At 42.0% G+C, this 23088-nt stretch overlaps 1 protein-coding gene across 2 annotated transcripts in view; it reads left to right on the forward strand.

The window, feature by feature from the left end:
- Positions 1-23088, forward strand: part of sgcz (sarcoglycan zeta) — a 257610-nt gene that overhangs the window by 206119 nt on the left and 28403 nt on the right. For both annotated transcript variants that reach the window (XM_088419719.1, XM_088419720.1), the window contains exons 5-6: positions 15484-15606; positions 15828-15900. In XM_088419719.1, coding sequence (XP_088275845.1) covers positions 15484-15606; positions 15828-15900 — 196 coding nt within the window. The remainder of the gene's footprint in view (positions 1-15483; positions 15607-15827; positions 15901-23088) is intronic.

Below are 23088 nucleotides of genomic sequence, written 5' to 3' on the forward strand. Positions count from 1 at the left end.
ATTGCAGTACATTGGTTTTCACATAGATGACTGTTATATCGTGCATTTCTATTGAATAAGATTGCTGTCAAAAAGACATATGCGTGTCTAATTATTTACTTATCATAATTCCCCAAATATAAGAGGCACCTGTGTCTAAGACACACCCCTAATTTGGGGGTCAAATTCAGGTATTTTCAAGGTTACTGTGTACATGATGCGCCAACCCTTTGGCAACAATGTAAAAAAATAGCAAAACTGAATCAATATCATCTTCCTAAAATCTTCATCTTTTCTTGTGTTGATATCCGCAAGTGTATTTGTTGTGCGTAAAGTTAACAAAAGACATTGTTACCATCTAAACAGTAAAAACAAAAACAAAGCTTCAGTGGGTGAAAGAAAAGCAATCAAAAACCGTGAATGACTGGAAGAAAGTGATGCTCAGTGATGACTGGCAAATCCCAATTGCTCAAGGTGATGATACTGATGCTTTTGTTTGGTGCTGTTCCAATGATATTTATGAAAATGACTGCCTGAAAAAAATATGCACATTTCGTCAGTCAGTGAGGATATGGAACTGGATGTCAGGTAAACACGCTGAGATTTTCTGCATGTATTGATTTATTTTATTTATTTGTCTTTTAAATGCTCCATAATTCTACGACTGTCACACATGGTATTTATGTTGTATGTTTTCAAAACCATCAAGTCACATTTAAAGTCAAATTCAGGTCATTTTTCATTTCCCTTACCTTGTGCAATGTACCATAGTGTATTTACATGTCAGCTCTTTTCATAAGCTGACCAGGCACTTCCACGTCCACACATGTACAGTCTCACCTTCTCTCAGACTTTGAAGGTAGGAAATCCCTGACAGCTCCCTTCCTACTGTTAAAGCTCCCCAAAGCAGCTTTCCTCACCAAGAAAGCCACTTTAATGCTGATGTATGTGAGTGTGTCTGCATGCCTATCTCGGAGTAGGCAGAATCAGTCTGTAAAATTGGCCGGCGAGACAGTCTGCAGTCAATTTAGTCAGGCCGCTAGAGGATGACATGAACTGTGTTGCATGACCTACCTTGTGTATTAACACACACACACACACACCTATATTCACATGCACACACTTTGGACAAAGCCCAGCAGAAGTTAGGAATTTCTCCTGAATACAAATGACTTTATTTTCACGTTAGAATGCAATGCACACAGACGTTGTGACAACCGTATACATGTGGATACTCTGAGTTAAGACACTAATACACACACACAAACACACACACACACAGACACACACACACATAAGTACACACACACACGATTAGTTTAGAAGTCTAAGTGGCTAGTTGATAAGACAGAATGGAACAGAATGAATTCCCCAGAGAATTCTCTGGAAAGCCTTGGGTCCTGGCCTTCGACTGCTTCCCGCAGCCTTTGTGCTGACTCGGCAACACATTTATGTCTTTCTCTCTCTCACACATACAACCAAGAACATTGGACGAGGAGAACCCTTCCCCTTAGGAATTACTCCACACAAAAAAAAACAAAAAACATTTTACTCTCTTCACAATAACTCTTAGCACTTTTGAAGAACAAATGTTGCCCAGCGCAAGGGGAACAATGACTATTGCTTATAAAAGATTACAAAATCATCTCTCTGGAATGGAAAGGTGAAATACATGTAAAGTCTGTCATGGTTTGGATCCAAATGCATATGAGAAACAGTGAACTGAAGCATGGCACTTATAAAGCCTCAAAAAAAAGAAATTGTATGCTTTTATTGAAAATCATGCTTTTAATATTATATATATATATATATATATATATATATATATATATATATATATATATATATATATATATATATATATATATATATATATATAGACACACTGTAAAATAAAATCCAAGCTCCCTTTCAACCATATATGAAACTCATGTAAAATCTGTAAAATGGGACTTCAGGCCATCACCTGATTAATGTATACATCCTGTACATTAGTAACAATGTGAAATAGTACAGATGGAGCTGAAGATGTTCATGTAACAGGGCCTTCTACTAGTTTGATGTTTTTTTTTTCTATCTCCCTTTGAAAGAAACCACTCACTTTGTAAGTGCCTTAACTTAAGTTTCAAAAATACACTTAACATGTGAGCTCCCTTGAGGATCCATCTGCTGCAGAAGAGATTCTGAGTACGCTTGTTGGCCTTGGGCACTTCATCTCATTTTTATTGCACTCACTCACTTCCTTTCATCCCTCTTTCTCTTATTTCTCTCCATCCTCTGTCGCTGTCAGCTCATTTATGTGAGTGAAAACCTTTCATCTTTGTCTTCTTAATGACCAACCATAAAGATGATGGGTGGACTTGGAGTTTTGAAGCCCTACCCTTTCACCCACCTAGGTAGTGATGTTACAGCATTAGCAAGTTGACTCCTAGTCATCAAAAGGAATAGAGAACTGTGGTTACTGGTCAGATCCAATTGGTTTGGCATCGTACCAAATGTGAAATATTGACATTGAACTATCACGGACCACAGTAATCACATACCAATTACAGGTTTAATCTGCGTATTGTGTGACCATCTCTCAGTTTGACTCATTTTAAAACACCGTTATACTGCATTGTCATTTGTTGCTATTGCGACAAGTTGCGATTGATATTCTTGATGGCCTGGATCGCCATCTTTGTTCTACTTCACCCCAAATAGTTTGATGGGGTTGAGATATGAGTTTTCGCATTTTTTTAAACCAAACTTACGCTACCGTGCCTGTATGGCCCTAGCGGTGTGCGCTGGTGCACACTGCTTTCTAAACGATCCTTGCCCATCGTTCTCACATTTTAAGCAGAAAATTGTTCAACGTATCGCATTATGTTAAAGTGGTAAGATTCACGGAGACGCTGATTGATTAATTTGTCGTTCTTTAATATTCTAAACGTGTGTAAAGATTTTCACCTGCGTAGTGGAATTGCAGAAGGGCAGCATTTGCATTTTTATCTGCCCAAAGAAGTTTTTCCACCTTTATTCTGCTTTTTGTTGGCCATTAGCTGGGCAAGGCCGCTAATCATTACAGCATGTATGTCTGTGTGTGTGCATGTGTCCTGGCTGTCATATTGACTTCATCTCCTAAACTGCATGTACCACTAATGAATGTTCATGCTGTTCAAGCAGGAGAAGTATTGGCAAGACTTACGAGGGGTGTCCCAATCCTATATTGATATCGGTCCGATATCAAGGAAAAAACAGCAACGGATTATATCTGTCTACATCCAAAATGTCAGACATTAGCACTCATTTACAAGCAGTCCATTTCAGGCACCACTCCTATCTGGTGTTCTTCTATCCAGCTACAAATGGAGCTAGCATGCTGCTTTTCATTTTGGATATTTCCTCATACCCACTGTTGCTGACTATTGATTTTGTTTGAACGATATTACTTGATCAAGTCTTTTCTAATATTTCATATTCAAAACTAAATATGTATGATTCCTGCTGATATCAAATGGATATTGGTATCCAACAGTACTTGAGTCTGCAATGTCGGTATTGTATTGGGAGTGAAAAAGTTATTTGTGCTTTTCTGTTTTCTCCAATCAGAAGAGTTAAGGTTAGGGTTAGGGGTTAGGGTTAGGGTTATGTAAGTTTTGCAAAGATAAACTAATGTACCTCCATCTCCATCTTTCTCCTTGAGAAAGTTCCCCAAACTAATTAGGATAAAACACAGTTGTATATCTTAGTTTTATCTGTATCTTATCATTCTGTAGTGCGTGTATAAAAAGTAAGCACTTGTTTAATTCATGTAGCCAGTGTCAATTAGGTTTCCTCATTGAAATAAATCAAATAATATCAAAACATGTCACATCAAATGTATTTTTCTCATGAATACAAATTTGTCTGAGCAAAAAGATTTAAGGCAACCTCAGCGAGAGCACCAAGCATACCTCATAATCCACTCTCTTGCGTAAGGTGTGTAACATCAACGTCTGTGAAATTAAGGATAAGGTAGATCTACTGTAGCTTCTATATAAATAAAAGTGAGGGATAAAAGTGAGATAACCTACTTTTTTTTGGTGGCCCTTTAACTTAACACAAATAGGCCAGTTGCAGCAGGACAGAGATCCAAAACTTCCCTTATGGTTGAAATATCACTTGACAGTAAAAAGAAAATAAAATCTAATTAATTGTGGGGCTGTGTATGTTTTTACACACACAACAAAAACTCCTGAGTGTTAAACAAATTCATCATTTTGTTGCCATTATGCCTTCTTCTTTTCCTAAGCACAGAATAAGAGACAATGGCGTTGACAGAAGGAGCAATTCAAAAGTACTGGCAAATGTTTGATGGGCAAAACCCACACACTCACTTATGCTGCTCATCCCACAAATAGTGAAGTGACCTGATCAGCAGTGGAGCATATGGAGCCTATTGTGTAAAAGGGGATCCAGGTTACTGATTTTGAAATTCTTCTCATTTTCAGGGCTGTTTATGGTCAGTGGGTCTTTTTGCCCGATGGGAGTGAATAATGAAGGGGATGAGGGGGGTTTTCTGTGATCAAGGTGGCTTTCCTGATAACAGAGCACTCATACAGATGGGGCAGTAGAGCTTGTGTTGAATCAATTATTTTGCCAGCTTGCTCTTTGATGCGTGGGTTTTGTTTTGGGGTTTGCTAGTGAGGACGTTTTACCAGGATGTGAAATTGAATATGAAAATGGATTATGTAGGCTCTACTTTAACAAAGAGAACAACTCTAGCACAAAGTGTAGTGTAACCGTGTGCATGGTTGAAGTTTTCTTTCCCTTGGTATGTTCCTTGCCGTTCCGCATGGTAGAATTGGATGTAATGGAAAGTTTGTCATGTTGTGCATCATAGTGGTATGGAATGGGCACGTTTCTGCCCAATCTTCGTGCTGTGCCTCTTTTGTCTGAAACCTCAAGGCGCAAGAGGAGTTTAAATAGATTCAGTGCATAAAAATGGGGCACAGGTAAACTCTCCAACATCTCCCCTTGTGAATAATGTCATTGGATGGGCATGTAATTCAGTAAGTTCACGGACGGACAGCCAGACTAGCAGCTAGAATTGACCGTCGATCAGCAGGTTGATAGTCGGTTGTCTTTAGAAGCGCTCAAGAAGTGCATGTGTGAATCTGTCTTCCAAAACAATTGATGGATTGAATGATTCCAACAGTCCAGTAGTCAGAGCCCCTTCTGCTGACTGCAGGAACTGCAATCTTACCTGGCGGAGGTCTATTCTCTTATGAGTGTGATTCAAATTGGTAAATTGTGTAGGTTTCTGAACAGGCCAAAGTACGTCTTTTTTTTTTATGCATATGAAAAAAAGGAGAATTCTGTTCATGAGTATGCATTTTTGTTACCTCTTTTTAAGGTCTAAGTGCCCCTTCCCTTGATTGTCATTTGTACCATTCATAGGAGCTTTTTAATCATGCATAGATCTCATCTCTTCATGCAACACATTAATTCCCCATCGACTTTGTTACTGCCTTCTAAACTCCACTTTATCGCTATCATCATCTTTAACTTCTTACACTAATTACATTCTCTTTTATCAGGGTGGAATCATTCAGCTCATTTCTCTGCTGCTATTGCTTGGAAATTGGGATTATAAAATGGCTGAAATTAAGGGAGTGAAAGGCAAAAGGTTAATAGGTGCTTAATGATACTCTGTGTGGTAAAAGTATGGTGGAGTTCCCAAGGCAAAAGCTTTAATGTGCCGTTGTAGTTAAGATTTGTGGATTTGCAGGCACACAAATCAAGAATACGATGATTATAATGAATGCAATTGCATTTTTGAAACATGAGGTTGGTGTCGCAGTTAAGCAGCTGAATGTCGGCGAAAATTGGTTTCTGATTAGTGCGCGGAGAGTGAGCACTTGCAAAGCCTTGCATAAAATTCAATTGTTCCATTACACACATTCTAATTATGAATCTACATCTTTGCAAATCCCCCTCTGAGAAACAAATGATGTACATAACAATCATGTTTCACAGCGATCTCATTTTCAGCTAGAGTGAGGTCTTTCTGCATTTAATTGTTAGCAGAGAACCCCCCAAAAAAGATAATGCTGAAATTAGTATGACTCTGTGTCGCTGCCTCCTCTAATCAATAGATCAGACAGCCCATCTTGCCCATTTTATAAAGCAAGTCTGTGATCAAGTCAATAATTTTAATCAACCATTTAATAATACATAGCTTGGAGCATTAATGAACTTAAATGCATGTAAGCGGCTGCCAAGGACTTAATAAAGACAAAGGCCATGCAAAGGGAAATTGACTATACATTGTCTTTTGCCGCACCGTACGGCTCACTATATCTCCATCACCTGTCCGTATGCAATTGCTGTATTGAGACATCCTTCAGCTTGATTGTGAATAATTGCTGGTTTGACATTGTAACCTTGTTTGGACAATGTAAAATACTTGAGGCATGACCTTGCTTATCCTCAATTCATTTTATACTCTGCTTTATAAGGATAAAAGAAATGCATTTTTATTTATTTAAATAAATACTTCAAGACAAATATTATTGGTAGCTCAACATTCAACATTAGTTTTATTGTCCCGTGTTTAATATTACTTTGCTATACTATATTATACTATACTATACTATACTATACTATACTATACTATACTATACTATACTCACACATTGAAATTCTTATTCTGTTCACTTTCTGACTACAATCCATAATCACGCAAGTAAATAAATAGCATTAAATACCAATAAAAACCAAACAGAAACAATGGTGCGAATAATATAGTGTAAAATATCATGTAGTGCAAAATATGAGTGCAAAATATTATTTATGCGTGCAGTGAGAGGCAGATTAATGCGTGAAGGATTTGTTGAGTATATAGATGGCTTGTGGGTAGAAGATGTTTGCTAGCCTTGCAGTACTGGCCCTCAGGTTCCTGTACCATCTGCCTGATGGCAGCAGTTCAAATAGATGGTTTTGTGGGTGTGTCTTGTCCTTGATGATGCGCTGTGAGGACTTGATCACACGCTGGAGAGCCTTCCTGTTTGGTGCTGTGCAGTGGCCATACCAGACTGTGATACAGGTGGAGAGGATACTTTGGAGTGTACATCCGTAGAAATTGCTGATAATCTTTTCTGATATGCCAAATTTCTTCAGTCTCCGCAGAAAGTTCGGTCTCTGTTTTGGACTTCTTGCAGGGGGCTCAGCACTCAGCCCTGGGGTGTCCATGTGCTTGCAGTTCTGGTGCTGGATATGCGTTTGTGGACTCTGGCCTATTGTGGTCTGCCTGTGAGGAAGTTCAGCACCCAGTCTCTTATTTTTGTACATATCGTATGTTCATGGACAAGCTTGATGATTTTTTTACAGTTTGAATTCATTATTCATTCTGTGAAGAAACACCTAAGCTTTTTTTTTTCCACAACATAACCCATTGATGAACTACCCCTGACATATTACACCAGACCTGCCTCTGAAAAGATGATATATTTTACATTAATGTGATAAGTCTAGAGACACATCATTTTAAATGTGCAATCTTTACCTTGGTATTACTATAAGTCTATAATGTTCTTGTTTCATATCAATCAAGCAAAAAGACAATAGGGAAAAGTAGACATCTCCACCACTACCCCACCTCCCACTTTTATGAACCAGCAATGTGTGTAAAAATGAATATTTTATTGATGGCCGTAAAATTGCAATGTATTATACTGACACTTCTTTTTCAACATTTAGTGTTACTTTTCTGCTACGTGGCAGCCAAAGGAGGTCATTCTCCTCAATATTATGAAAAAAAAAAAAAAGATTTAGCTACTATACATACAGTATGTTCAGGCTTCATTTGTCCACATTTACAATAATCAGTTCATTTATAACCAAAGACATTGTTTTTAAAGGTTTGGCTAGAAGAGGATCTAAAAATGGCTTGTACTAAATAACTAGAGTACTAAAGTAATCACTTTAGTGCCTGAAGTAATTGATTAGTTTAGGTGAATGCCTAAAGTAATGAATAGCTATAACAGTATTTTTTAGTGTTGGGTTACCTAATTACTTTAGCACATCATTACCTGAACGAGTCAATTTCTTAGTACTCAATTACCAAATTTAAATGATGACTTTGGTACCTCAACCACTTGACAGGTAACCTTAGTACTTCATTCATTTAGCACATACAATTTTAGACCCCCCTTTCGTCAAACGCTTGAAAACAAATGAACAAAATCTGAGTAAATACCTGGGATTGAATGTCTGGACTTGAAAAAAAAAAGGATTTGTCTTTGGGATTCAATGTTATTTTGTATGTCAGTTATTAACACAAGTTGACAAAAGTGGTCAAAATTAGAGCTGATATTTTTTGTTTTATTTCAAAATGTATGTTCATTATCAGTTGTATTGTTAAAACAAGGAGGTCAGTGGAGCTCATGTTGCTACCCTTGGAATAATATTGTACAGAGCAAAGTGCAGAAAATAAAAATGTATAAGGCATGCAAAAGATTTTCATAATGGCAGTATGCCAGGTATTAAAAAACTAATTTCTTCGAATGAAGACCTTTGATGTGGTCTACATAAGCTGTCATTATGCATTATTGCAAGGCCTCACTAAGTCTTATGCAAATACCAAATACATCCTGCAGTTTATTAAAATACCCTTCATTCCACTTGTGTAGGCGCCGGACGGGGGGAAGGAAGGGGGGAAAAAAAACCTCCCTTTCTCTTTGCAATTGCGGAAATTACAGACTCCAAAATTTGACCCCCAAAAAATGACAACAAAATATATGCGCGTGCGTATTGCACTTTATAGTTGGCTGGATGGTATAAGCACACAACAACACAACAACAGAGCAAAAAATGCAGCTTTTATGTATTATACATTATAAAATTACATTGATTATACTGTGAACAACTTGTCAAAGAGAACAGATCACATTTAATGTTTGATTCTCCTTTAGGACTTTATCAGTCAGTCCTATTTATCATTGCAGGCTCCGGATCAGATTGATAAATGAAGCTAACAAACAGCACTCATTTGTCTCCTCTCCTTTTCATCGTTTACTATATTCATGAATATAATAAACCAATTAAAAACATTTGCCCCCCCAGTCTATAAGACACCGATCCTGCCACCCTACAAACGTGCCTATGCCATTTTCCATTTTAGTGTTTTACTTGATATTAGGTCGATGGATGAGTGGTTAGCGCGTCTGTCTCTCAGTTCTGTGGTCCCGGCTTCGCTTTGTCTCCGGATCTTCCTGCGTGGAGTTTGCATGTTCTCCCTGTGCCCGCATGGGTTATCTTCGGGTATTCCCATTTCCTCCCACAGTCCCAAAACATGCATGGTAGGTACATTGGACACCCAAAATTGCCTTTAGGTATGTTTGTGAGTGTGAGTGGTCAGCCGTCTTTTTGTGGCCTGCGATTGGCTGACACCTATTTTGCAATTTGTACACGGCAAATTTTGGCGGCAAGTCAGTGAATATGAGTATGTATGCATGTCATTATGTGTGTTTCGTGACTGCTTTTGTTTTCAGTTGGTGGTGATCTTGGTCTTTTTCAGCGTCCTTGCAACCACGAGAAGTATTTGGAAATGGATGAATGGAGTATACTGCATATTTTATTGCATATGATGTGGATTTACAATATAATTGAAAGGAGGGGTGGTGAGGTGAAGCAAAAACAAACACCACATCGCATTTACTATGTTCAACCAATAAACTATTATAGTTTTTACTTGATGAAGCCTGATTTTATTTTTCAGTCTCAAGTCCTCCAAGACATTGACAGTTTTACTTTGAAAGTTAAACAAGAAAAACTTTTGATTAAAGTGTGCTTTTATTGAGATACTTTCAAACATTCTGCACATAAACCGCTTCATATATTTTTGTGAAAACAATTCACTGAGAAGACATCAAGATGGACTTTTATCAAATCCAACAGGTATGAACAATAGAAGCTATCTTACAAAATCAGTGCAATATTCCTCTTGAGATTTTTTAAAGCAGATTGACTCCAAAATATTTTAAACTGATTCATATTGTGTGCCATGCTCAAAAACACAATTTTCTCGTCTGATTTAATACACAGTCCATTCCCGGGCTCTTATCAAACTAATTGGGATCAAACTGTCACCTTCACTAACATTTTCACGATTTGGAGCATTGGGATCACATTTTAACATGATTAAGAGTCAAATGAAAAAATAATAAGTGGAACACAATAACAAAAGTAAAACCAAAACAAGAAGAAAAACAAAACATTAAAGCATAACTTTAATGAGAGTTGTTTGACAGACAGGAATCTCACACGTCTTAGTTATAAAACAAACAAACAAACAAAAAGTATGAATCATAAATTCTATAATAAAGAGAATAATAGTTTACTTCCATCAAACTCCTAAAGTTTGCGTTGCTTCTAAAAAGTCGTTTTGAAACGCTGGCAAAATCCCAAATTGCAATAATTAAGGGTGTTGACTTTAGGCCCAATATAAGTAAACTAGATTTGTTTAAACTACAGTGTTTCTACCTTTTTGTTTATGCTGATATGTCTAATGGCGTCAACAACAAACTGCAATTTTCATTAGTCTCTTCAATTCCAAATACAAATCATTGCTGCCAATGTCATTTAAATCGGCTACGCTCATCACCACAGTTAATCCCCACTTCATTCTTAACATTTCACCTAACAGAACACAGCCAACAGGATTTTGTAAATATTCATGAAGTGTAATATTTTTGACAGTGAAGGAAATGGCAAGCATACCAACTTGACTTATTCCACAAATGCTGAAATGAATCCACAGATAAGCATGTTTGAATAAGTCATCAGGATGGTTAGTTTGCAAATCCACTCATAGCTTTGAGCGTATGACAAGCTAATGAGTGTCATCTGTTTGACTGCTCAAGGTGTTTTCACCACCATTTACATGGTTTGATGCAGTGTACATATTCACTGCAAACCCATCAACAGACCTTCGTTTTAACAGGGGCATTCCAGTCATTACTACTTCACTTTTTAGTGTATTCTGCAGTAGTTCTTTGCTAATATGTGATGCATGCTTAACAGCTCAAAAACAGCAGCAAGAACCTTTACACTGGAGTCTTGTTACCCAAGGAAAGAGTTTGGCTGACATTTGCATCCGGGCTGATGATCACTGATGCATGGTAATTGCGAGGTTCGTTGCCAAAGCTAAACTAAGAGGGAATTTGCTGCTTTGGACTCCATTTCATTTTTCATGTTTCAGTCCTGAGTCCTATATATGTCAAGACGAATAACCCCCAAATACACTTCTGAACATTTGTCCCTGAAAAAAACATTATTATTCAAGATGAACTGAATTCAATAATTCATCTCCCAGTGCTATCACCACTCCCAACCTATTGGCATGTTAATATTGATTTTCATTCTACATGCAGCACATACACATGTAAAACATATGTATGGACCTAACAGATCAGTAAGAATAAAGTAACCAGCATGTGATGAAGCTCTGTTGTACTTTATAGATTTATATAAGGTAAATATTGATACACACCAGCACAATCTACTTCCTTAGTCAATAAAAATGTGTCTTATATTGACTCACTAGTTTTAGTTCCTAAGTTACTCGATCATTAGATCGAGTTTGGTTTTGCCGCCAGCTGTTCAAGCCTGGGTATGGACTGTACAGGTCACAGATCTGAATAAAGGATTGTCAGGGTATCTTTAAAAGAAGACTAAGACAAGCCCAGCTGCTAATTAGCAAAATAGTAACTCAGACCAACCAAGATTGATTTTTCTCTGCTGGCAAAGGGAGCGCTTGGCGTACATTCTCCTGCGTTGCCAACAGCGTCCGCCGCTCAAGCGTCCCTGCCTGCTTTTTATTCATTCAGCAAAGCAATGCACATTGCTAGTCATAACAAAAAGAGCCAACCGGGCGCCACCAACAGCTGGGCCAAGGTCCCGGCTCGCACTTTCCTGTGTCAACAGCTTTATCTAAGGACTAGGGCGAGATGAACTCGGACCGCGTAGACGGATAGCAATGCACACTATTCTAGACAAGAAAAAAACACATAATGATAACAACCTAATGTATGATTTCTTCGGCAAGGATACTGTACACCCAACATGTGATATTAGACAGGCTAAGCAACATGTAGCAGCCACAACTGTGGGAGCAACGATCCCATCAAAGGCAAAAGACTTTGTTTTCACGAGTTGAGCGTTGCCTTCGACACTCAGCTTGAAGGGACATGTGGTATCCTGTTCTCCATATATGTGGCTGACAAGCTTTTGTCTTTCATTTTTACACAATTTGCACTAATTCACACTTTTATCAAGGCAACGGGATCCATGTAATTAAATGTGCCTCCTTTCAATCATAGCAATGTGTGTGTGTGTTTTTTTTCTGATTCCTGTATTTTAGTAGCTGTTACGATGACTGGTGTGTGTTATAATAATGGGGGTAAAGATTAAATCATGTACTGACTATCTAAAATGTAAAAGCTGTTTTTTTCCATTCGTCACCCTAATTAAAGCTTTGAATCCCCCCCCATCTGTACGTATTCTGTACGTAGTCAAGCTTTTGCAAAAAGTAAGCTCAAGTAAATTATCAGTCAATTATGAAGACAATTATTCAAGAAAACACTCAGATGGAATCCACACTATATACTACTGTATTTTAATGCATGTCCAGTCCAATCAGTTTCTGCAATATTCCTTACATTTTCAACAAATTGCTAGTGTCAAAAAAAGACTTTGGCCCTGATAAAGAATGCCCCCAATGTTTTGAGCATGAAGTACCAATTTGACTGGAAAAGCTGGAAAAAAAGAAAAAGAAGAAAACACACTTGGTTATTAGATGGATTTCAGGCAGCTAATATTTTTAAAGTATAATTGTTACTCATGGTCTAAGTACAACTGCCTCACTAACATTTCAGTCACAACAGTTTGGAATGGGCCATGCCTAAGGTGTCCTTTCAGTCAGCAAGGAAAATCCTAAAAACAATATAGTTGACACTAAAGCAGTGACAGACAGCCGAAGCTTAATTAACACTGTCAGAGTTATACATGTTGAAAGCAACCACTATTTATTTGGTTAAAGGGATGTTTAATTGAGTAACACAAATTGACAAAAACGCTTATTAAGAAATCAAGGTAAGTGTGGAAGAAATGTAAAACGCTAAATCACAGTTAAGACCATTTTAATTAGAGTTGTGATATTGCCTGTTTGGTAGGATAACGTGTGTACTGTATTTATTAGCATGATTCAGACTTTGATTTGTGTTTTGAATCCTTAAACCTTCTGAAGTTCTTCTTGCATATGCCTTTATAGTTAATAACACATTTAAAGCCTTGATTTTAAAATCCAGCATATACAAGGCATATAATTTAATTATGCTCTAATGCCTTAATGCACTGTCGTAAAAAAAAAAAAAAAAAAAAGAAATACTTGGCAGCCATTTTAATGCCACTTTTATTTGATTGCAAAATAGAAATTGTTGTATGGAAAAGTTGGACAATTCCTTCAGTAATTACCTTTTTTAGTACCTCTATTAGTGTGGCTGCAAGGTATTGTCAGGGGCAATGAAAAAATTGACCAGTCACACGATTCACTCTGAATTATATTGGATAACTCCAGGTAATTTCCATAATGAACAAATTACAATTGTGCTTTACTTTTCCCCTACATTCTGTTCTTCGTTTTAGTTCTTTACACATAGTGTTTACTCAGAACCAAACAGTAATATTCTTTTTGTCCTCTACATACTTACCGTTTATCCCAATGGTGGCAAGGTGGATGACTGTTTGGCACGTCCACCCCATGTGAGGGTTGTTTTTTTTCCTATGGTTGGATGGATGGATGGAATATGTCCCATAATCCCATTGATAAGGAAAGGAGGCTGAATTAGGTAATTGAATGAATTGAAAGTCAAGAAAAGCACTGTATGTGTGCCCCTATATTGTTACCTGCTATCTAGTCATTGACCTGCTTTTTTTTTCATTATGCCATTCTTTGTTATTCAACAAAGACAGAAGACTATGTGTCCCCATTGCATAATTTTTTTGCAAACAAACTCCATTGATCTCCAAATGCAATATATGTGTTCATTTTTTTTCTGTTGTCATGGAGCGCCAGCTTTTCTTAAAATTTTTATCCACTCTCAAGAAATAAATGATGTGAATAAAACACACATCCTTCAAAATATGCTGACCTGTTCCAATGTGAGAAAAGTTACTCACTGAAGTGTATTATGTGACATAGCTGAGCAGTCAAACACTACTCAGTGGATGTCTGAGACAGCACATCTCCAATTTAAAGCAGCTTCTCGTTCTCCATACAACTTAAAAGTCCTTTATTCCCCTTGCTTTCATTCCCCTGTCACGATGTCTCTCAACAACCCTCCAAACCTTTGCATATGTTTAAAGCGCTGGCACACTTCATTTAAGGTGGAGACAAGATTTCACAGTACAAACCTTGCTTGCTTACTTTCTTAAACTTCCGACGGACAGCAAGGGGGTGACGAGGAGTGGTGTACTCTCACTTTGATGGTGGTTAATAAAGTTTGATTGAGACTGACAGGAAACTCTTGGTGTCTAATTGGCTCTATTAATAGCCTGCTAGCCATGCAGTAGATGGTGGTGGGCGGATGAGAGTTCTACCCTGAAAATCTTGACTTTGTGTGTTTGTCCAATGTTTAACAAAATGAAAACTGTTAAAAGTCATTACGCCAATCATAATAATTAAAATAAATACAGTATATATATATATATATATATATATATATATATATATATATATATATATATATATATATATATATATATATATATATATATATATATATCCTCCAGCAAGCAGCAAGAACAGCAAATCTCGTAAATGGTACTCTTGTTGTATTCAATCAATCAATCAATCAATCAAATTTTATTTATATAGCCCTAAATCACCGAAGTCTCAAAGGGCTTCACAGAATGAAAAGAGGTCATACAGAGACATCTTTTCAATGTAAGGTACACAACAGCATCCCCTGTCAAAGCTCCCAGAAGGGGAAGGAAAAACTCAAAAACCCCAATTTATGTATTTATCATATTTGTTATATAGGATCCTGTATGTATTGCTGTGTCTTGTTGTGACTGATTTGTCTATTCGATGCAGTGCTATTGCCTTTCAGTTTGCTTTATTATCTTAAGCAACTTGCTGGTTGGTTATGACTACCCTATGGGGACAGGTGTTGGCCATTTACAGTAGCTTTGTCTTTAAAATATGAGCAAAATGTTAGAGTCTTAGTAGATCTTCATATGACCACCAACAGCACACGAAGGTATGAGTATGTTTATGGCCAAGTGAACATTTGCATTATGGTTTATATGGTTTATATTCTTCAAGAGCCATTCAAGCTAAATACTGTACATCCGCATACAGTTAGTGATTCTGTTGGAAGCCTTCGGTCGAATCATCTGTGTGAAACTTTATGTACACGTTGAATGTTGCCATGCCTCAAATCTTTGACCCAGACCCCATTTTCTTTTCTGTTTTCTTAGGCTCAGAAACGGTGGAGGTCCAGTGTCAGAGGTTTGAGGTGAAGAGTGCCGATGGTGAGCAAGTTTTGTTCTCTGCAGATGAAGAGGAGATCAGCATCGGCACTGAGAAACTCAAAGTGACAGGTGCTCTTCCAGTTGGAATGTTCCTGTTGATCATTTTATCAGCAGCACATAAATACACAAAATGCACACATTTCAAAGGTGACCATAGTTGTAAAAATTAAACTTCCATCCTTGCGCCCATCCTGATAATTGGGGAGTTATTAGCTCCAACAGAAGGAAAATGACTGTCTTGCGGTTATGTTTTACTTATTTGAACTTTTATCTCTTGCCACGGTTCACAGGGGCAGAAGGTGTTGTGTTTAGCCATTCTGTGCAGACATCACACGTGAGGGCAGAACCCTTCCAAGATTTAAAGTAAGTACTTTGTCATCAATAAGCTAAAAGAAGTATGGATGATGAGCTGGTCACTCTCCTACAAGCCTGCAATGGACCTCATCTCATGTCATTGATTTTGAACTTGTGCAAGCCCATTACAACATATTAATGATTGACTACAATTGACTTACAATCTATTTTACTCATAACTATCATGCTACGTAGGCCACAAAAAATGGCAAGTTGGCTATATGGATGCACTTAAAGGTGTTTTTTAATCCAAATAATAATAATAGGAAAAATAAATAATAGTTAGAAGAAATAAGAAAATAAAATGGAGAGAGGTTGCAACAACCATGATAATATACACTTGAACATAATGGACAAGCTCACTTTTTCCCCATAGGACTGTGGCCTTCAAGCTGCATTTTTGGTAGGCTTTTATTTATTTATGTATTTATTTATTTACTTCAGCACACAAAAGACAGCAAGCACCACGCCATCTATTCTCAAGCCAGATAACTTGGCTAGGATTTAAGGCTGCTTTCATTTTCTTATGCTTGTTTTTCTGCTATAAGGATTAAACACACTATTTACAGTGTGTATCTGTACCTGCTCTGGAGTGTTTTCAGCTATCTTTCCTAAGCATCTGATGTTTTTCCTTTTTTCATATGCCTCTTTTGGGTTTTGTCAGATATGATTTAGCAAGCGGTTCCACTAGACCTCTAAAGAAAACCTCGGCAGAAATTGTCAGAACAAGTGAAAAGAGAAAAATGAAGTAACAAAGGTACGGAGGGAGGGTAGGGTGAGGAGAGCTGAGCGATGACAAAAGGTGGCCACTTTTGAGTAACATAAGGAAATTATATGAGGAACTTGTCATCCCTTGAAGTGTTTGAAGAGAGTTGGCTTCTATGGTGCAACTGGGCAATATGAGCAGATGGAATAAAATTATAATTTTTATTATGATTTTTGAGCGGGCAACAGATGAACATTTTAAAATTTGGAAAGAAATATTTTGGTTTTCTTTCATTATGCTGGATGAACAGAATCAATTTGGGATGTGGGCAAGTTTATTTAAATCTAGATCGAGAAAACGGATGGATAGATTGTACCATAAAAAAAAAAAAACTGGACCTTTCTGTGTATAATTATTTTACTAGCCATACACACACACATTTTGGGGAGTTAACCCCAATTGTTGTGTTGGTTTCACAACATGTTGTGAGTTTACTGAAAATTACAGTAGTATGAAACAGGTCTTTCTTGTACAATTAACCTTTTTTAAGCGTCAATCCTCTGAAATGCTAACAGGGCAAAAGGTTACGTCTTGCGAAATTGGAACCTTTTTTATATTCTCTGCTAAAGCTATCCTTTGCATTATCTAATGAATCAAGTTCAGAAAAAGAACAGAAATTGAAATGACTCAACACAGACACCGAGGGGGAAAAAAATGAGAGCAAAGCAATCGGGTTTCAAAGGAAATGAACCTATGCACATTGAAGCTCTTGAAGGGGGAAAAGGGAGGTTCAGATGAAGTTTAAAAATACATATATTTTAAGCAAAGCTTCATAGGTGAGATAAAGTGATAAAAAAGGGAAGCTACTATGAACATTAGTCAGAAATGGTTGTTAAAACATTTGGAGGCTGAATCGAAGTAATTTATTCAAAACTATCTTCTGTCACCAATCCCGTATTGAAGCCTCTGTAGAACATGAACACAACTAAACAGTGGTCTTTGTTTTGACGCTTTTTTCGTGTGACTCGAAGGCTTTTAGCTGTGTTGACTGCCAATCACAGTGACCGGGCTGAGCTGTAGGCAGCTCAGATCACTATTTGTCACTTGAAATGTAGAGCGATAGCAGCTATGATGGAAGTTTCAGACACTTGAAAGTGAAGCGTACGGTGCTTGAACTGAGTTGCCACTAGTGAAAACAAAATGCTCTTTTCAAAATAGCACACTATTCCAAAGTAGTGTCAAAGTCTCTGCTGTGATAAACACTGTAAGTCTTGTTTATAGTAGTTCTGGTCCTCAACTTTAAGATGTGACCAAAGTGTTATATTTGGCATTACAGTATCTGTTACGGCGGGACGAGGGAGGACCCAAGAGCACGCACGCACTGGTAAGGGCAATGGCAGAGTGTTTATTGAACAGAAGGTGCGGGTAGTCGTGGGAGCTGACGGGAGCGTGGCACAGACGTCTGGGGGGTTCTGGAGTCGGGAGAGCTGGGGTTTGGCTGGGAGTCGGGCAAAGGGAGCGAGACGGGAGGGGGGCTCGGGCATACAGGTAAAGACGGCAGGCTAGCGGGTGGTCAGAGGCAGGCAAGGTCGAAATACCAAGGATCCAGTCAATTCGGCAGGCAATCGGGAGGTCAAGGGCGAACAGGGTCGGACAACAGGCAGGCTGGCAGGATGAATTGCTGGAAAGCTCGGCGTAGCGCATAGAGACGATCTGGCGGGTTGTGGAGGGAAGTGACCGGGCTTTATACTGAGCTGGTAAATGGTTGCAGGTGTTGGTGTTCGAGGCTGATTAGAAGGAGGGCTGAGCGGGTGTGGTGAAGCTGGAAGTGAGGTGGCTGAAATGGTGGACTGTGACAGAACCCCCCCATCAAGGGACGGCTCCCGACGTCCCAAGGCCACCCCTGGGCGGGAGGGAAAGGCCAACGGCCGGGGAAACCCCATGGGCGGGGGGGCGGGCAACACGCCGGGGCGCGCCACGACGCCCAGACGGTCCAGATGGCTGATCAGGATGAAGGCGGTGAAAGTCAGAGACCAAGGAGGCATCCACAACCTGGCGGGCTGGGATCCAAGACCGCTCTTCCGGGCCATACCCCTCCCAGTCCACTAGGTACTGGAGGCCCCTGCCGCGGCGACGGGAGCGGAGCAGCCGCCGGACTGTGTACACCGGGCCCCCATCAACGAACCGAGGAGGCGGAGGAGGCGGAAGCGCGGGAACCAGGGGGCTATCTATTGCAGGCTTGATTCGGGAGACATGGAAACTTGGGTGAACACGCATCGAGCGAGGTAGGGCAAGACGCACAGCTGACGGGTTCAGTACCTTCTGGATGGGGAAGGGACCAATGAAACGGGGAGCGAGTTTGTTGGATTCCACTCGAAGGGGCAAATCCTTAGTGGACAACCAGACCTTCTGACCCACCTGGTACGTTGGGGCCGAAGTACGCCGCCTATTGGCCGTCCGAGTGTAGCGTTTACTGGCCTGCAGCAAGGCCGAGCGGGCTCGGGCCCATGTCCGGCGGCACCGCCGAGCAAAGGCAAGGGCAGACGGGCAGGTGGCGTCGTCGTCTAGAGCCGGAAACAACGGAGGTTGGTAGCCGTGAACGCATTCGAAGGGGGAAATTCCTGTGGCGGAGCTGGTCAGCGTGTTGTGGGCATACTCTGCCCACTGGAGCTGGGCCGACCAGGAGGCAGGGTCTCGGGATGCCAGACAGCGGAGGGCAGTTTCCATCTCCTGATTTACTCTCTCCGTTTGCCCGTTGGTCTGCGGATGGAACCCGGAGGACAGGCTGGCCGTGGCGCCAATGAGCCGGCAAAACTCCTTCCAAAAAGCCGCCCTGAACTGAGGACCCCTGTCTGACACCACATCAAGGGGAAGCCCATGTAGGCGGAAAACATGGTCAATCAGGAGTTGTGCCGTTTCCTTTGCGGAGGGAAGCTTCGGGAGGGGAACAAAGTGAGCCATTTTGCTGAATCTGTCAACTATGGACAGGATGGCTGTGTTACCGTTTGATGGAGGTAGACCGGTCACGAAGTCAAGTGAAACATGAGACCAAGGGCGATGCGGAACAGGAAGGGGGCGCAGCAGCCCGGAAGGAGCCTGATGTGACGATTTATTCTGACTACAAATGGGACAGGCCTGGATAAATTCACGCACGTCCCTCTCCATAGAGGGCCACCAGAACCGTCGTCTGAGGACAATCAGGGTCCGTTGAATGCCGGGATGGCAAGTCAATTTCGAAGAGTGAGCCCACTGTAGAACTTCGGAACGAAGATAGTCGGGGACAGGCAGACGGTTACTGGGACATTGGCTTGGTTTAGTCTGCCCCTTGGCAGCTGACTTCACCTTCTCCTCGATCTCCCAGGTGAGCAAGCCAATGACACATGACGGGGGAAGGATAGTCTCGGGGTCCCGGCATGAACTGTCCTCAAGTTCAAACTGCCTGGAGAGGGCGTCCGGCTTGATATTCTGGGATCCTGGGCGGTAGGAGAGGTTGAAGTTGAACCTGGTGAAGAACAATGCCCAACGAGCTTGGCGGGAGTTCAGCCTCTTAGCCTGACGGATATACTCGAGGTTTTTGTGATCTGTCCACACCACAAAGGGGATCTTCGTTCCCTCCAGCCAGTGCCGCCATTCCTCCAGGGCGGATTTTACGGCAAGTAGTTCGCGGTTTCCTATGTCATAATTTCTCTCTGCGGGAGAGAGGCGCTGAGAAAAGAATGCGCAGGGGTGGAGTTTCCCATCCTTCCGTGACCGCTGGGAGAGAACGGCCCCAACCCCAGTCTCCGATGCATCAACCTCGACCATGAATTGTTGACCAGGATCTGGCATTTGAAGGATTGGGGCCGATGTGAAGCGGTGCTTGAGTTCCTGGAAGGCCCTTTCGGCACCTGGGTTCCACCGGAAAGGGGTTTTGGGGCTGGTGAGAGCCGTAAGAGGAGCTGCCGTGGCGCTGTAATTCCTGATAAATCGCCTGTAAAAGTTAGCAAAGCCAAGAAAGCGCTGCAGTTGTTTTCTGGTTTCGGGCGTTGGCCAGGAAGTAACAGCCGAGACTTTTGCGGGATCCATACTGATGCTATCCTTAGCGATTATGTAGCCCAAGAAGGACACTGATGAGGCATGAAACTCACACTTTTCCGCTTTGACAAACAGAGAGTTTTCCAGCAGGCGTTGCAGAACTGCGCGAACGTGGAGAACATGCTCACCCTGCGTCTTGGAGAAGATGAGAATGTCATCCAGGTAAACGAATACAAATCTGTCGAGCATGTCCCGCAGGACATCGTTGAGTAGTGCCTGGAAGACCGCTGGGGCATTGGTGAGTCCAAAGGGCATGACTAGGTACTCATAGTGTCCGAGCGGGGTATTGAAGGCAGTCTTCCATTCATCGCCTTCCCTAATCCGCACGAGATGGTAGGCATTGCGTAGGTCGAGCTTCGTGAAGTAGGCAGCCCCCTGCAGTAGCTCAAACCCTGAGGTCATTAGTGGAAGAGGATATCTATTCTTAATCGTGATATCGTTCAGGCCCCGATAATCGATACAAGGGCGGAGAGTCTTGTCCTTCTTCTCGGAAAAGAAAAACCCTGCCCCCGCCGGAGAAGAGGAAGGACGTATGATGCCCGCCGCTAGCGACTCGTTGACATACCTCTCCATGGCCTGCCGTTCTGGACCCGACAGAGAGTATAGGCGACCCCTTGGAGGCGTTGTCCCGGGCAATAGGTCAATTGCACAATCATAAGGGCGGTGGGGAGGCAGGGAGGTTGCACGCGCTTTGCTGAAGACTTGGCTAAGGTCGTGATACTCAGGCGGCACACCAGCGATATCGGCATGCGCAGGCGGAGCGGCGAGGGGATCAGGAACAGATGCGCGCTTGAGGCAGGAGAGATGGCATGATGAGCCCCAAGCCAAAATGACTCCCTTCTCCCAATTGATGTGAGGGTTGTGGCGACAAAGCCAAGGCAGCCCCAAAATTAGCGGTATCTGCGGATGATCTAGGATGCAAAATTGTATTTTTTCCTCATGGTTGCCTGCCAGGCGCATAGAGAGAGGTGCGGTTTGGTGAGTTATCACCCCCAGGGGGCGCCCGTCCAAGGCATGGGCAGGTGAGGGTTTGGGCAGAGGGAAGCTCTTAAGACCGAGTTGAATCATTAGCTGCCGGCTAATGACGTTAGCGTCAGCCCCAGAGTCCACCAGGGTGCCTACAGTGTGGGGGCCATCAGACAGCAGGAGTTGGGCTTGTAAGAGGGCTCTGTCACGGGACAGGGAAAGAGTCACTTGACCCATTTTTACGCTACTCGGGACCGGGATTGGTCTTTTCACTGGGCATGCGGAAATAAAGTGTCCTGGTTCCCCACAATAAAGGCAGAGCCGGGCGGAGCGGCGGCGTTGCCGCTCTTCAGGAGTCAGGGGCGCGCGAGCTGGCTGCGTTGGCGCACTCCCGCCACCGGGAGGAGCTGACGTCGCCAGATGGGAGCTCACTCTGGCCGGCGGAGAAGCCCTCTGGTGCGTCTCTTCCCGTTGCAGTTCGCGTAGCCGATGCTGCAAGCGGATATCTATCCGCGTCGCCAGGTTAATCACCCCGTCCAAGGTGACTGGGAGTTCATGAGAAACTAATTCGTCCTTAAGACGGCTGGACAGTCCATGAAGGAAGGCGTCTACGAGTGCGGGACCGTTCCACCTATTCTGACTGGCTCGCGTCCGGAAGTCAATGGCGTAATCCGCCACCGTTCCGTCGCCTTGACGCAACTCGAGCAGGCCCCGGCCCAATTCCGCACTGGCGTAGCTGAGTCCAAAGACTTTTAAAATCTCCTCCTCGAGCGCCTGGAAGGAGGCACACGCGGGTGACCGTCTCCTCCATTCCGCCGTTCCCCACAAGCGGGCTCGGCCCGTAAGGTGGTTGATGACGAACGCTACTTTAGCGCGCTCGGAGGCAAATGTTCGGGGCTGCAGGGCGAACAAAAGTGAACAATTCGTTAGGAACGCCTCGCAAGTTTCGGGATCACCTTCGTAGCGTTCCGGGACGCCAATTTGGGGCTCGGGCCGGTCATGAGGCAGAAAATTGGGCGGATGATCGGGAGCGGATGACGGCTGGATGAGGGATCGGCGCGCTGGGTCCATTTGGACTGGCCAGATCGTACTGTTACGGCGGGACGAGGGAGGACCCAAGAGCACGCACGCACTGGTAAGGGCAATGGCAGAGTGTTTATTGAACAGAAGGTGCGGGTAGTCGTGGGAGCTGACGGGAGCGTGGCACAGACGTCTGGGGGGTTCTGGAGTCGGGAGAGCTGGGGTTTGGCTGGGAGTCGGGCAAAGGGAGCGAGACGGGAGGGGGGCTCGGGCATACAGGTAAAGACGGCAGGCTAGCGGGTGGTCAGAGGCAGGCAAGGTCGAAATACCAAGGATCCAGTCAATTCGGCAGGCAATCGGGAGGTCAAGGGCGAACAGGGTCGGACAACAGGCAGGCTGGCAGGATGAATTGCTGGAAAGCTCGGCGTAGC

This window comes from Hippichthys cyanospilos, chromosome 7 (assembly GCF_059441005.1).
Source record: "Hippichthys cyanospilos isolate Australia breed blue-spotted pipefish chromosome 7, RoL_Hcya_1.0, whole genome shotgun sequence".
In the NCBI taxonomy this organism is placed as follows: Eukaryota; Metazoa; Chordata; class Actinopteri; order Syngnathiformes; family Syngnathidae; genus Hippichthys; species Hippichthys cyanospilos.